The sequence below is a fragment of the Ctenocephalides felis genome, unplaced genomic scaffold (genome assembly GCF_003426905.1).
Source record: "Ctenocephalides felis isolate EL2017-DRISC unplaced genomic scaffold, ASM342690v1 CF-g0.4_SCAFFOLD_03571, whole genome shotgun sequence".
NCBI lineage: Eukaryota > Metazoa > Arthropoda > Insecta > Siphonaptera > Pulicidae > Ctenocephalides > Ctenocephalides felis.
In genome coordinates this window covers 6619647-6633053 of record NW_020539725.1, presented here as the reverse complement: position 1 = coordinate 6633053, position 13407 = coordinate 6619647, and the positions used below count along the sequence as shown (strand labels likewise).

General features: G+C 28.5%; 1 protein-coding gene across 1 annotated transcript; it reads left to right on the top strand.

Annotated features, from left to right (window-relative positions):
- The first annotated feature begins 2271 nt into the window (after positions 1-2271).
- Positions 2272-13205, top strand: LOC113385523. The gene is made up of 3 exons (XM_026623376.1): positions 2272-2463; positions 4400-4556; positions 12092-13205. The coding sequence occupies exons 1-3, from the start codon at positions 2439-2441 to the stop codon at positions 13203-13205; spliced, it is 1296 nt and encodes a 431-aa protein (XP_026479161.1). The 5' UTR covers positions 2272-2438.
- The last annotated feature ends 202 nt before the right edge of the window (positions 13206-13407 follow it).

The window sequence follows — 13407 nt, the reverse complement described above, 5'->3', positions numbered from 1 at the left end:
ATTCCATTAAAAAGTTAACTGTGATTGACGAAAAGTGCGGCACAATTAAGAGGTTGAATAATTACTCAATGAATATATTGCATAAAAAAGTAAAAAAAACAGGTATTTTGTACAACTGTAACCAACTGAAATAGAAATTTGTAAAATATTTATTTATTTGGAACACGATACAACTTTACAACATTTATTGCGGGAATGATCATTATCATTCAGCCTTTTATCGAAAAGAAGAATAAATTCACTGCATAATTCAAGTTTGTTACCTTATTTAGTGAATTTATTTATTCAAATCTATTTTAAAAATATCGTATGTCGAATATATCCTTTATAGATATAGTGAATTTATTTATTCAAATCTATTTTAAAAATATCGTATGTCGATATATTCTTTATAGATAGAAGTAGTAGAATTAGAGGATGTTTGTCATGTTAAATGTTAAATATATGACGTATCACCAAGGGTAAGAGAGGGGTCTAAAAATTCTTAAAAATCGATTACGTGATTAATAGATAGATATATATTGCATATCCAAAATTTAATTAGATATGTATTATATATTTTCTTTATCTGCCATGTATTACACAGGTCCACAAAGTAAAAAAAAGTTGTCTATATTGGGTATGCGACATATATTTTCCAAGTACGTTTTCCGAAGTCAAAATTGGGGGGTCACACCTACAAAAACGACAAATTTTACGATCTAGTAATTCTTCTCCAGGATGATGATGAGAATCTTGTAATTTCTATTGCTCCCTGGATCCTTGCATCTTAAATGACCTGTGCAACGATTATCATAGCATATATTTTAAAAATTTTATATAAGAAAATGAGTATATCAACATTTTTTTGAAAAACAAAATCTGGATATTCAACATATATTTTGCCTAAAATTCATAATAAAAAAGTAGTTGGGATTGTTTACCGAGCGATAACCTAGTACAAGCTAAAACCTGTACAATTATTTTTTATATTTGTGTTCATATTCATTTTTCATATTTAAAAAAAAATATATATTTACCCTGTTATTATTTACTTTGAAGGACATATTTCTGAAATTAATATTTTTATTTGTAAGAATTGGTCATTAATAAATACTTAAATATGAACGGTAGGAAGAAGAGTTATACATACTTATAACAATTTGGTATTATAATACATATTTTGAATTTTTTAACGCAACAATCTTGATCCAATTATCTAGTAAAATTATACTGTTTTTTGAAAACGTTTGAAAATATACTGCATGCATTCCAAAAAAATAGCATTTCACACTTTTTATGAGAAGTTATGTGATATAACTGGATTTCAAATTATTTTAACTAAAAAGGCAAATAATTATATATATTATTTGATATTAATATTAAGCTGTAGTGATAAACATATTCACTTGAAAATATCCTATAAAAGAACCCGCTTATTTTAATATGTTAAAAATATAAAGTCGGTATTGGAAAAAAATTTAAAAAACAACTATTGGATTGCTTTCTAAAAAGCCACTAAGTTCATAAGTAAGTATCATCCCAATAGCTCATAGAACTCTCAAGTTCTAGTAGATCAGCGGTTAAAGCTATGGGATTACAATCAGAAGTCCCAAGTTGAATACCTGTCTCGGGTAGTCTGAAGTCAAGTTGTATTGACATTTACTCGAAAATATCGATAGTAATGCGTTTCCAACTGAAAATAGCTTTTACTCGGCATTGCTGTATCCATAAAAAATCATCACTATTACCGAAATTGTAATAATAAAATTTATCATTGAGCTATATTACTTTCTGATATAAGACTTGTTAGAATCAATAAATCTATATCTATCTAATTTAAAAATTCGTTAGACGTTAGACGTTAAGAAAAAATATAACAACTGATAGGACCAATCAACAGTTAAATGACCAAATATATTGAAGTATGGAAAAATCTAATAACTTAAGTTTATGTTTTAAGATTTATACACGATGTATAAAATAATTAACAAAACAGTTCATATATAAAACTGGTAATTATATAATAGGATAATTAATATCTCAAAATTATCAAATCCTGCAAGAATCTAAAACGAGTACTAAAACCGAACCTTCTCCCGACTGCCTCTGCTACGCCGGTTATAACATACTGCTAACGTTCTATAAGGAAATAGTAAAAGCACATTGCAACCGACATTCTGGGATATTATTTTCAAAACATAAAAATAAAAATTTGGTGTTATGTGCCGCTTGCCGAATAGGACGCCAACGACAGCCGGAAAATAGTCCATCTGCATAACAGGAGCAGCTACATCAAAACCAAAACTGTCATTTCCTAAAGAATGATGAGATCTTTGGGACTTTCTTCCTGAACAGTGAAAGTGTTGGATAAGTGGATAGTAAATATTTACTTGGGATTATTGTGTGATTATTTATCAGTGATCTTTACAAATCAGTTTTAATCAAGACTAAATATAATGCTTCCTGAAGGGATTTTTGAAGGTAAAATTATTTTGGATTTTTAAGCAATTTTAGTGATGGATTTGGAACTCGTTTTTTGCAAAAGTTTTCAGATCTTGTGTATCCATTTCAGAGATGATATTGGATCACTAGATGATATTGTGTATAAATATTTGTCAATTTTTAAATAATTTACGGTTTGGAAGAAATAGCGTATCGCACATAATTAAATTCTAAATGAAAGAACTCGCGTTATGAATGTACTTTTCTTCAATTGATGACAAAGTAGTCATCTATACAGTATAAATTTAAATGAATAACAATTATAAATATAACAAAATAATAATGCGAAACTATTTTTTAATTAATCAATAACTCTTTAACGATATACGAGAGTCTTTTTCATTTATCGAGAGACATTTTCTTATAATATTGTAATGTTTACGCCTGTCTTGAAATCGACAAGTAAAACTGTAGGTTAAAAAAAGACTTTGAAAATACAAAATCTTCTAACCATAGAAATTTTGAAAATTGGGAGATATTAGAGTCTAGAACTTAATGCTTTCATAAAGACAATTTTTATTTAAATTATTACATATTTAATAATTTCATAGAATAATTCTTAACAGTTGTTGTTTAGTTTTACTAACAATAAGCTGATTTTACATTTTTTGCAGTTAAACTGTTTTAATTGAAATTGAAACTTTGTAAATATTCATTACAATATATTGGCTTGCTTTTAAGAACATTGATAAAAAGTGTGGGATTTCGTAAAAATATCTGATTATATTAATAGTCATGTATTATAAGCACTAAAAATATGTGCTATAATGTAATCATATATACAATAGAAATATAGTATATATGTATGTATATATATATATATATATGTATATGCTGCAACTCCTCCTATATATGTATATATATATGCTGCAACTCCTCAACGACTTATTTATATTACTTAGAACTTAATAATAATTCTGAGCAAAAACCTGCCTTATGTTAAAATTTTATTATCAGTTCTAACTTTTTTGGCTGTATATTACTTATATAATCTGTTTTTGCTATAAAAATAATCCTGAGAATGATTATATATAGATTAATTATATGGACAGCAATTTATTTGAAATATTTTGCAACGTTGGAAAAACAATCAAGATATACTAATATATTAACTGATCAGAGCTTCCAGTTTAAGTAAATCAGACAAAAATTTTACCTTATTATGATGGTATAAATAGTTCATATGTAACTCTGTAATATACGTAATTTACACATCTCAAAAGAACATGTTAATTTTCGATAGATTGTAAATAATATCTGAAATTTCACAAGTCATAGGTTGCATTGTGTTATTTATAGAATGGTTTTGCGTTTTATATAATGTTCGATATAACTTTTTGTTTTAATATTGAGATATTGCATAACATTTGGCAACTTTTTATAAATCCAAGGATTTGTCTTTATTTGATCTTCGCGCATTTTTGATTGTTTATAAAAACAGACTCTGAGAAAAATCTGATTGCATAAGGAGAATTAGATATAATATGCAAATTGTAGCATTATAATCTATCAAGTTTTTCAAAACTTTATTATATCTATCTATCAGGGTGCTCCATGGTGTAATGGTTAAGCTTACGGACTCGTGTGGACGAGGTCAAACCCCACTCTAGATAACCTGACATCGTGCAGTAGCGATGTTTATTTTCATTTAAAAATATATTTTCAATGAAATTAGCCCATTTCAGGCACTGCGGTGTGAAGTGACAATGGGAAATTTTTCACATTATTCTTATATAGCTCACGGACATACCCTAGGGCGTACTACCCAATATATCCTAATCTTTCAACTAAAACAGTCTTCTTTCAATTTCTCTATTTTTGCCTCGACAAAAAATATTTATGAATCTATATTCAAAACTGAGATATTATAAAAAGTAAAATAGACATGCATCAATAACTGATATCTGTTTCCCAGGTGTCATGCAAGAATCCAATCAGGATTTGTCATCCAGGGAAGGACTGATGCTTCCTGACTTAAGGGGCTGTATGATACCGGGCGGAGGAGGAACATTTGAAGGGCTCGATGTACTAAAAATTGAACCGCAGGATATTTGTGATCAAGAAATGACCATGTAAGTAGTTTTATATATACAAAAAATATCAATTATTGCATGTACTCATTTGCTTTTGTTGACACATTAATCAAGAAAATTTAAGGGAAGGTAAATGTTACTTTATGAATACTAACGTTAACAATAAATGGGTTATTATCACAAAGATATAGAAAATTGTTAAAAATGTTTAAGTCTTCTCTTCTCTATTTAACTTTTCCATCCATTTTCCAAATTACAAACAATAAGTCAAAGTTTGGAAAAAAAACAATTTTTTTTAAAAGTAAGCATACTCTGAAGCTTTTTGGTGCTCATTTTGTGAGTTTCATTCCCTCGGTATATTTTTGTAATAAATTTTGCGGACATCTATTTTATACAAGATTGACATGTATACATAAATCAATGATATGTGTTCCGTTGAATAATTCATTGTGCAGAAATTAATATATTATATTAGCACTTGAAGTATTGTGAAAGATACAAATCGAATAAGTCGTATATGGCGATATATGAAGGAATGTCGTATGTTTGGTTTATAAGTCGCGCATTACGAATAGTGTAGGCTTTTCAGCAAATACCGTCATCATTGACATTATTCCGTTCACCTGTTCACCAAAGAGGTGTCGACGGATTGAAAACATATTTGTAATTGATTGAAGATTCAATAACCGAGATAATTGAGGCATCAAGCTTTTAATTAGTTGCCATCGGTAACATGATTTGTTTAAATATTCGGCCTCCCAACCGAATGATTTTTAAGATGACTTAATCCTTTCCACTTACGAACTCCGAAATTAATATGCATTTTGCCGCCGCAGCGACGGCATCCGAGTAGAAAGGGTTAATTTTCACTAATACATAAGTTATATTTTATACATAAGTTATATTTTATATTTTTATTGATTATTTTATTTTACCAGTAATCACATTACAAACTACGTCTATTTTTTATGGATGGCAACCTAAACAGTTGACCCATCTATATGTAAAAAAATGTTTTCATTAAATTTTTTGTGAGAGTGATGAATTTTTATCGATGCAGTCAATTTATTTATAATCAATCAACACAAATTGGTTAGTGAATTTAGATGTTTTCAAAATACAATGATTAAAAGAAACTTTGCCAGTGCGCAAAAATATTTAAATATATACAACAATTTATAATAACAATGTTAAAATTCTACTATTTCTTGAATCATTAAGTGGTTAAGTTGATGCAGCGTGAACAAACAAAAATACGTTTAACAAATTTTGTCAAAGTAGTCATCTATTTTACTTGGAAATATAGACAGATTAACAGTATTTTCAAGAAGAAATACCTCTTCTCCGGCATTGCTGCATCTAATACAATTTTAAAGTTGCTTGAATAATAAATTTATCAAAAAGTGATAGGTCAACTGTTGGGTTTCATTTTTAAGCTACACTATTAACAAGTCTTAACAATATAGAACTGTTAATATCTTATTTTTGTTAATAATATTTGTCCTAGCTTTATTTCAGGACAGCCATCTTAAGCTCCGTTATTAACAAGTCATAATAATATAGGATTGTTAATTTCTGATTTCTGTTAATTATAATAGTCTAAAAAAATTGCTGAAATGCCTGCTATTTCTAAATATTTATATTCTTTATATTCAATAAAGAATTAGATTAGAGAATTTAAAAAAATAATAAAGAGAATAAATAATTTAAAAAATTAACAACTTTGCATATTTCATGCAATTTGTTTTATAAAAAGTTTGTCTACTCATGAAGGAAAAACAAGCATATGAAATATTAATATTTTATCACTTCATAGTATTTGCATCGTATGATGTAAATGACTAACATTTTTTTAAATTACAAACTAAAATTGACAGTCTAAAGTTTTTCTCGAAAAGATGTGCCTCACTCATATTATATTCAAATTTCAACACGGCCTTCTTTACTCTTTTACATAATTGCTCTATATTTAACCAATTTTATTATGTACTTATTGAGTATAATAATATGTAAACTATTGCAATCTGCATTAATTATATTCAAAATCAATATATCAATATTTCTTTCAAGTGTGCAAAAGTTGATTTATTAAATAACATTATTGCATAATTTAATTGTACGCGGTCAAAAGGTTGCAAGCGCCTATTTCTTCGCGACATCAAATATGCAAGATGTGGGCGTATTTCCTGTTTAACTACTTTATAAAGACTTAAATTTATAAACGCGCCGTGTCGACAATAAAACACTTCAGAATTCTATGCGAAATTCAAAATTTGCAAAAAATACTTAAATTCATGAATTAAATTAGACACCTGATAAAAGCAGCATGAAGTAACAAAATATTATGTTAATGAGCTAAAATGCTATTTGATTTTGCAATTTGCAAAACTAATAGTATATGGCAATGTGTTTATAATTAAATACCAGCAACTTTTTTTATTTCAAATTTAATAATAAAAAGGTAAACTGTAAAAGACCTTCTCAGTGATCAGTGTAATAATAATAGTAATAAGTTCAATATTCCTACTGTGACATTTTTATATTGGAAATAAACTAATTAGTTTTTAATAAGTAAATTATAAAGTAAAGCGAGGCACAAAGGTCCAATTTGACTTTGAACAATTATGTTGTGAAAACTAAACCAATTATATCACAACAAATAACAAATATCAAACAAACAACTATCTGACTAAGTTGAGTTAAAATGCTTTTCATCATTTGTAACCTGTTTTTTTTACCTCATAAGCGAGGTAAAATGGAACGGCCAAAGAGCGAACAGGTTCAATGTATTATTTTAATTTTGAAGGGAGTTTACAAAATGATAGCTATATTATTTAACCAATGCAAAATATAAATTTCTTGTAGCATGTTTCACAGAGATAACACTGTAAATAACCTCGATCTTGTATTGCTGAATAACTATTTATTGAATAACTATTTATTTAATTCATCCCTTGTAAAATTTCTTTTTTTAACTTAATTTTTTTATTTAGTATCAATTTTTAACACCTTTGCCAGGGTAAAGACTAGTTGATCCTTTTTACCCCTCTCAGATGTAAGCTTTTGTAAAGGTTATATAAAAGAAACTGTTTATTCTAACTTAAAATTTAAATACATTTTATAGAACAATTAAATAACGTATACCTAAAAATTATAATAAAGTCTCGTAAACTAAACAACAGTGCTCACAAACAAAAAAGCTAACAACGAAAGAAAACACTTAGCGGATTTTCAAACAATGGAAGGTTGTTGCTTTAAATAATGTTGTTAATATTTTTTTAGCCTTACTTGTTTCTGAAATATAGGTAGTTTATTTTTTCAACCGCGGACCTTTAAGCCCCGCTCTACTCTACATTATTATTTGAAATTTTTAGATCGTTCTCAACATCAAGACAAAACTTTTAATTCGATAAATAATGTTTATTAACTTATATCCTAGAAGTTTCTTCTAATTTTCTTTATTTGATATTTAAATTTGGATTTCATTTATTGAAATTTATTTATTTTGCATAATTCAAAAAAATACAATTGTATTATATTACAATATTTGTCGTGAGTGGATTGATTTTAAAAGATATTTAGAGCATATTAAGTGCTTGCTTTTTTTAAATTTTTGAATATAAATCTAGATATCTTGCATCTTGCATAAATCTTTAAAGAATATCTTTTGTTTTAGTTAGTTTTATAAGATTATATAATTTTAGATTTATGTACAAAATTAATAAAGGCTATATAAAATACCAATTTGGGAAGATAGACCATTTTTGATATGCGGAACTCTAAGAGAATAAAAACTATACAAGAACTAAGGAATCCATTCAAGGCAATCATCTTCAAGTACTTCAAATATGTGTTTTAAATTTTTTTATAACCGATAGAATAGTTTATAAAATATTACAATAAGTAAATCCGTTTATGAGTAGAAAAATTATATGCGACAATTATTATTGATATTTGACGTACTATTTGGCAAATGCTACATTGCTTTTATTTTTGTCAATTTTTTATGAAATTTATTGGACGATGAATAATCGAATTAGAATGAAAGTAGCTTTATTTAAAATTAAATAATTACTGCATTGAAGCGTTTAATCATGCATAACAGACTCGTCTGTAGAGCAATTAAGTTCAATTATAAAACACGTCCACGTACATGTTTTTCCAAGAACATTAGTGAGCTCTATAAAATTCCCAAAATACAGATCTCAGAACTTGCCAAACTGTTATTAAATTATAATTGTATATGAATACTCATCAAAAACAAATGGAGTATTTTTGGGAGTTCTGATTTGTCTGCCTGTCTAGTTTTTTTTCTAAAATAATTTATGCAAAATTCATACATTTTTTTAAAACAAAATTCTAGCAGGGCAATAGAAAATTAATCTGAAATAAACGTACATAATATCTTCAACGAGTTGACTGCCACGGCAAATTAATAAAAATCTCGCAATTCGATATTTGAAAGATTTCAATTCAATATTATTTACTACTGCATAGTTTTCATCAAAATTCAAAATAATCGCAATCCAATACGATATCTCGTAGTTGGCAGTCAACGTGTTAAAAATTAAAAAAACTAAACACACAATATTCTCGCACACCAGAGATATATACCCGTTTTTCCAAGGCAATTATACAAAATTAATTGCCTTCATATGTATATATCTCAAATAGTTATTTGTTTCTGAAGGTCGAAGGACTCGTTCAAATCTTTACGAAATATTATATTTTTCTTAATTTGTTGATATTTCATCAAAAATATTTTTAATTGAATACTAGCAAATATAAAGCTAGAAGAATTGAAGAACATATGATTTAGTTCTGAAACTGGACAAATTTAAGGATTTGAAGCAGAAGTTCTAAAACTGAACTAATTTAAGGATTATTGAAGCAGAAGTTCTAAAACTGGACAAATTTAAGGATTATTGAAGCAGAAGTTCTAAAACTGGATAAATTTAAGGATTATTGAAGCAGAAGTTCTTAAACTAGACTTTATTTAAGGATCATTGAAGTAATTCATGCCTCCAATTTGTGTAGCCTAAAGTCCTTCATTATAATTCAAATGTAATTTTTTAATATCCTTAATAATCAACGGATATAAAATATATATTCAATAGATGGATGATGAAAAAATATACAGCTGTTTTTTTTTTTTGAAAACATCATTCCAAATAAATGATTTGTGAACTGAGAGTACATGTATCAATCTTGAAATCGTTTTTTGTTTTATACAACATTTAACTATAAAATTACAAAGTAGTCACCATCTATATGTTATAAGAAACTGCACAATATCTCAATTTTAACAAAAGATACTAGTGATGTTGATTTAGTTTTCAAAACTATGAAAAAAATGGGATATGAATGCAAAAGAAAAAGTCTAATATATAATTTTTTGAAACAAATAAAACAGTCGACTAAAGGCACAAGTTTTTGAGACTAAAATATGTTTCTAGAAAGCTTCCAAATTAGCCCAAACTTTTCAGTATGATCTGCAATTCACAACACCTTTCTGACTTTAATAGTCCTAAATAAAATAAACTATGAATATATCATTCCAAATAAAATATTTAGTATCGGATGAACATAAAACCAAATTCATTCAATTATACTTGTGTGAGTTTTAACTCGTTTTAACATTGGAATGGAGTTCTTTACTGGATCACGTCGTAAAACTGTTTTAATTTGATCTCTGAAATATGCATTAGTTCCTTTAGTGGATACAAAGTATTTGCGACAAGACCATTAGAAAGTGTTCACCACCTACGGTTGTCTCCAATAGTGTTAGAAATATCGCACAATTCAATACAAGACATTTTTGTCACATGTGACATTTATCATACAAAAATATTTATCTTTTGCGAACATAAATCTTGTTCACAATAGCGAAATCTAAATGGTTCAAAAATTTAAATCAGCCGTTTATGTATATTCTATAAATATATTTAAATATTAGATATGTTAGAAACAAATTTCAAGAGATATCAAAACTAATAGATAAATATTTGACTCCAAACCTAATATAAGTGAATTAGTAAGTCATGAACCAACCTGCTTTATATTTTGTAAATTAAATTAAATTTTTAATTTTTTCGAAAATATTAAGCATTGTTTTTTATTTATTAATTTCCCGAAGAGTAAGGTATTGTAATCGTTCAAAAATTGAAAATGAAATTTTTTCCATATATCTTCACATTTTGAAGGTTTCTGAACATTTTTGTTTTCGGGCATTCAACCGATTTCAATGGTTCGAAAAACAATTGGATTCCTATTGATAGGGAGATGTGCTGATTTGTTTTTGGCAAAGGCAGGTGCAGCCGTCTTGGAGATACGGATCAAAGAGTGCAGAAAGTAGAAATCGAGTTTTTGAGAGAACAGAGCATCCGATTTGAATGATCCAAAATTCATTCAATTCGTAATGATGGGGAGAGGTAGTGGTTTTGTAGAAAAAGCTGGTTTAGCCGTTTCGCAGATCAGGAGTAAATGTGCAAAAAATGGTAGTATTTGAGAGAACTAAGCATCAGATTTGAACGATTCAAAAATCTTTCTGCTTGTGGTGAAGAAACGATTGCTTTTGCGAAAAGAAAAAAAAATCGAAAATATTTGTTTACATAATGTTTTTCATTTTAGATCCGATTGAATAAGTTTTGTTTGTTTTCTTTTTTGTAAACATATATAAGTTACAGTATATATAAAAATATATTTAAAACATTATTCTTTGAATATTTCATTACGGTACGGGTAGTTTCAATTTGCCTTAAGGCACGATGCCATACACCACTAGTTGCATTTAGGATTATTAATATAGTTATGGTATAATTAGATTTCATTGTAAAATAATCAGTGTTAAAAGTTGTTCAATCAATTCAAAAGCAATAAAAATAATTAATTAATTTGAAATAATTTAACATCAAAATAATAAAATATTCGTTCACTTATTTTTGCCGATATCAAATATATCTTCATGGAATAACAAAACATAAGCCGTATGGAGAAGATTCCTTATCAAAACTCTAAATTCACCACTATTGTAAAAAATTATTTGGTAAATGAATTTTTTTCCAAGTCTCTGCTAATAAGGACTAGTACAGTAAAATGACCGCCGAATAATTATTCTATAGTTTTGGTATTATGATATTTGTCTTTGTTTGGGTTTCGGTAGCTGATGTACTACCATCTACAACTATAGTAGTTAAAAAGTGACCAAAACCGAAAATGTATAAAAATAATATATATTGTAATATACAGAAGAACATTCTTAAATAAATTTATGATCACCATTGCATCTAACAAAGTACAAAAAAATATTACAAGATAAGGTTAAAAATGACTCTTATTTTGATGGAAATAACTACTATGGACTATACTTTAGCATCGCTATTCCCAAACCCGCCAAGTCAGAGAAATAACCTAAGCACCCTTAACTATTAGCAATAACAATATAAATGTATATAATAATAATATTAATATCTAACATGATTACACCTGCCACATTCATTATCATTTCATCATATATCGATATTCACAAATTTCACAATCCCGGATGATTTATAATTTTTATCTATTGGTTTCAGTTTTCATCATTTACCGCAACATCCGCATCTCATGCAACAAAAAATGAATTGCTCACCAATAATTTCACCCCCGAGTACTCCGCCTCGAATAAAACTGCGATCTCCTGCAGAACTGCTGCGACCAGAAGCTAAAAAGAGACCATTGCAATATTCTGATCTGCCTTATATGGGTGAAATGACTTTAGATAGTAGCAAGCCTCGACGTGGACGCAAACCCAAGAAAGCTGATATTTGTCATTTGATTTACAAAAATTATGGCACTACTGTAGCCGATAATAATTCTGCAGCAACTCCAGCGGTTGTACCTAATATCATAGACATAGAAAAGGTTGGTAGTCTCCTAGAACAAAGGCTCATGCAAGAGGAATCACAACCGTTAAATTTATGTGTACGAGATGCGCCACAACCAACTTCAGAACAAGAGGATCAACTTTTGTGCTATCCTATGGCTCTGTATTACCAAAACTTAATTGCTGCTGCAGCAGCAGCCGCAAACACGCCTGCTGCAAGCACGAGTCCGCCACAACTCCCACGGGAGAAAGTACAAGGAAAACGCAAAAGGTCGGCGATTTTTATACCACCTGCCCCAGTAGAAGGCACTACAAATCCAGCAACGGAAGTTTCAATTTGCAAATTCAAATTCACAGGAGGAGCTAAGCCAAGCCTTCAAGAGAAGAAAATGCTTAGTGTTGATTCAGGCGGAAATTTCCGCTATTACAGCGGAACTGGCGATAAGTCAATGCGCGGTTACGAGTTTTTTCCGAGGGAAACTATGCAGGCAGGAAAACCGGAACAAGTTATACCAGAACAAATCGTTGAACCGAAATCCAACAACGTTGACCACAGAAGGAAGAGAAAATCTAGGAGGAGTTTACACAGAGAGCGATTAGAGCAAACATTCAAAGAAAAGGGATTTTTGATACAAACTCAAAAACTTGAATCAGCTGAAGGTGCAACTTACTGCAAATTCAGGCAATTGAGAAAATTCACTAGGTATTTATTTAGAAGTTGGAAAGATTATTTGCCCGGAGAGTTGCAGAATGGCGAAAACGGCCAACCTGTCCCAGTGCCTATTGAAACTGGGATGTCATCCGATGGAGCAACAAATGTTTGATAACGGTTTTAAATAATATTTCCAATATCTTGATGAGTTTTTGAAGTTATCGTAATTTAAGTTATGAATCAACTTTTAAACCAATTAATTACCAAATATTTATATATGTATTTATTGGAAATTTTGACATATTTGTTTATTTTGTACATATTGTAAATATTTGTAATTTTATACTAATTTTGTAATAAGAATTCTTTTTGGT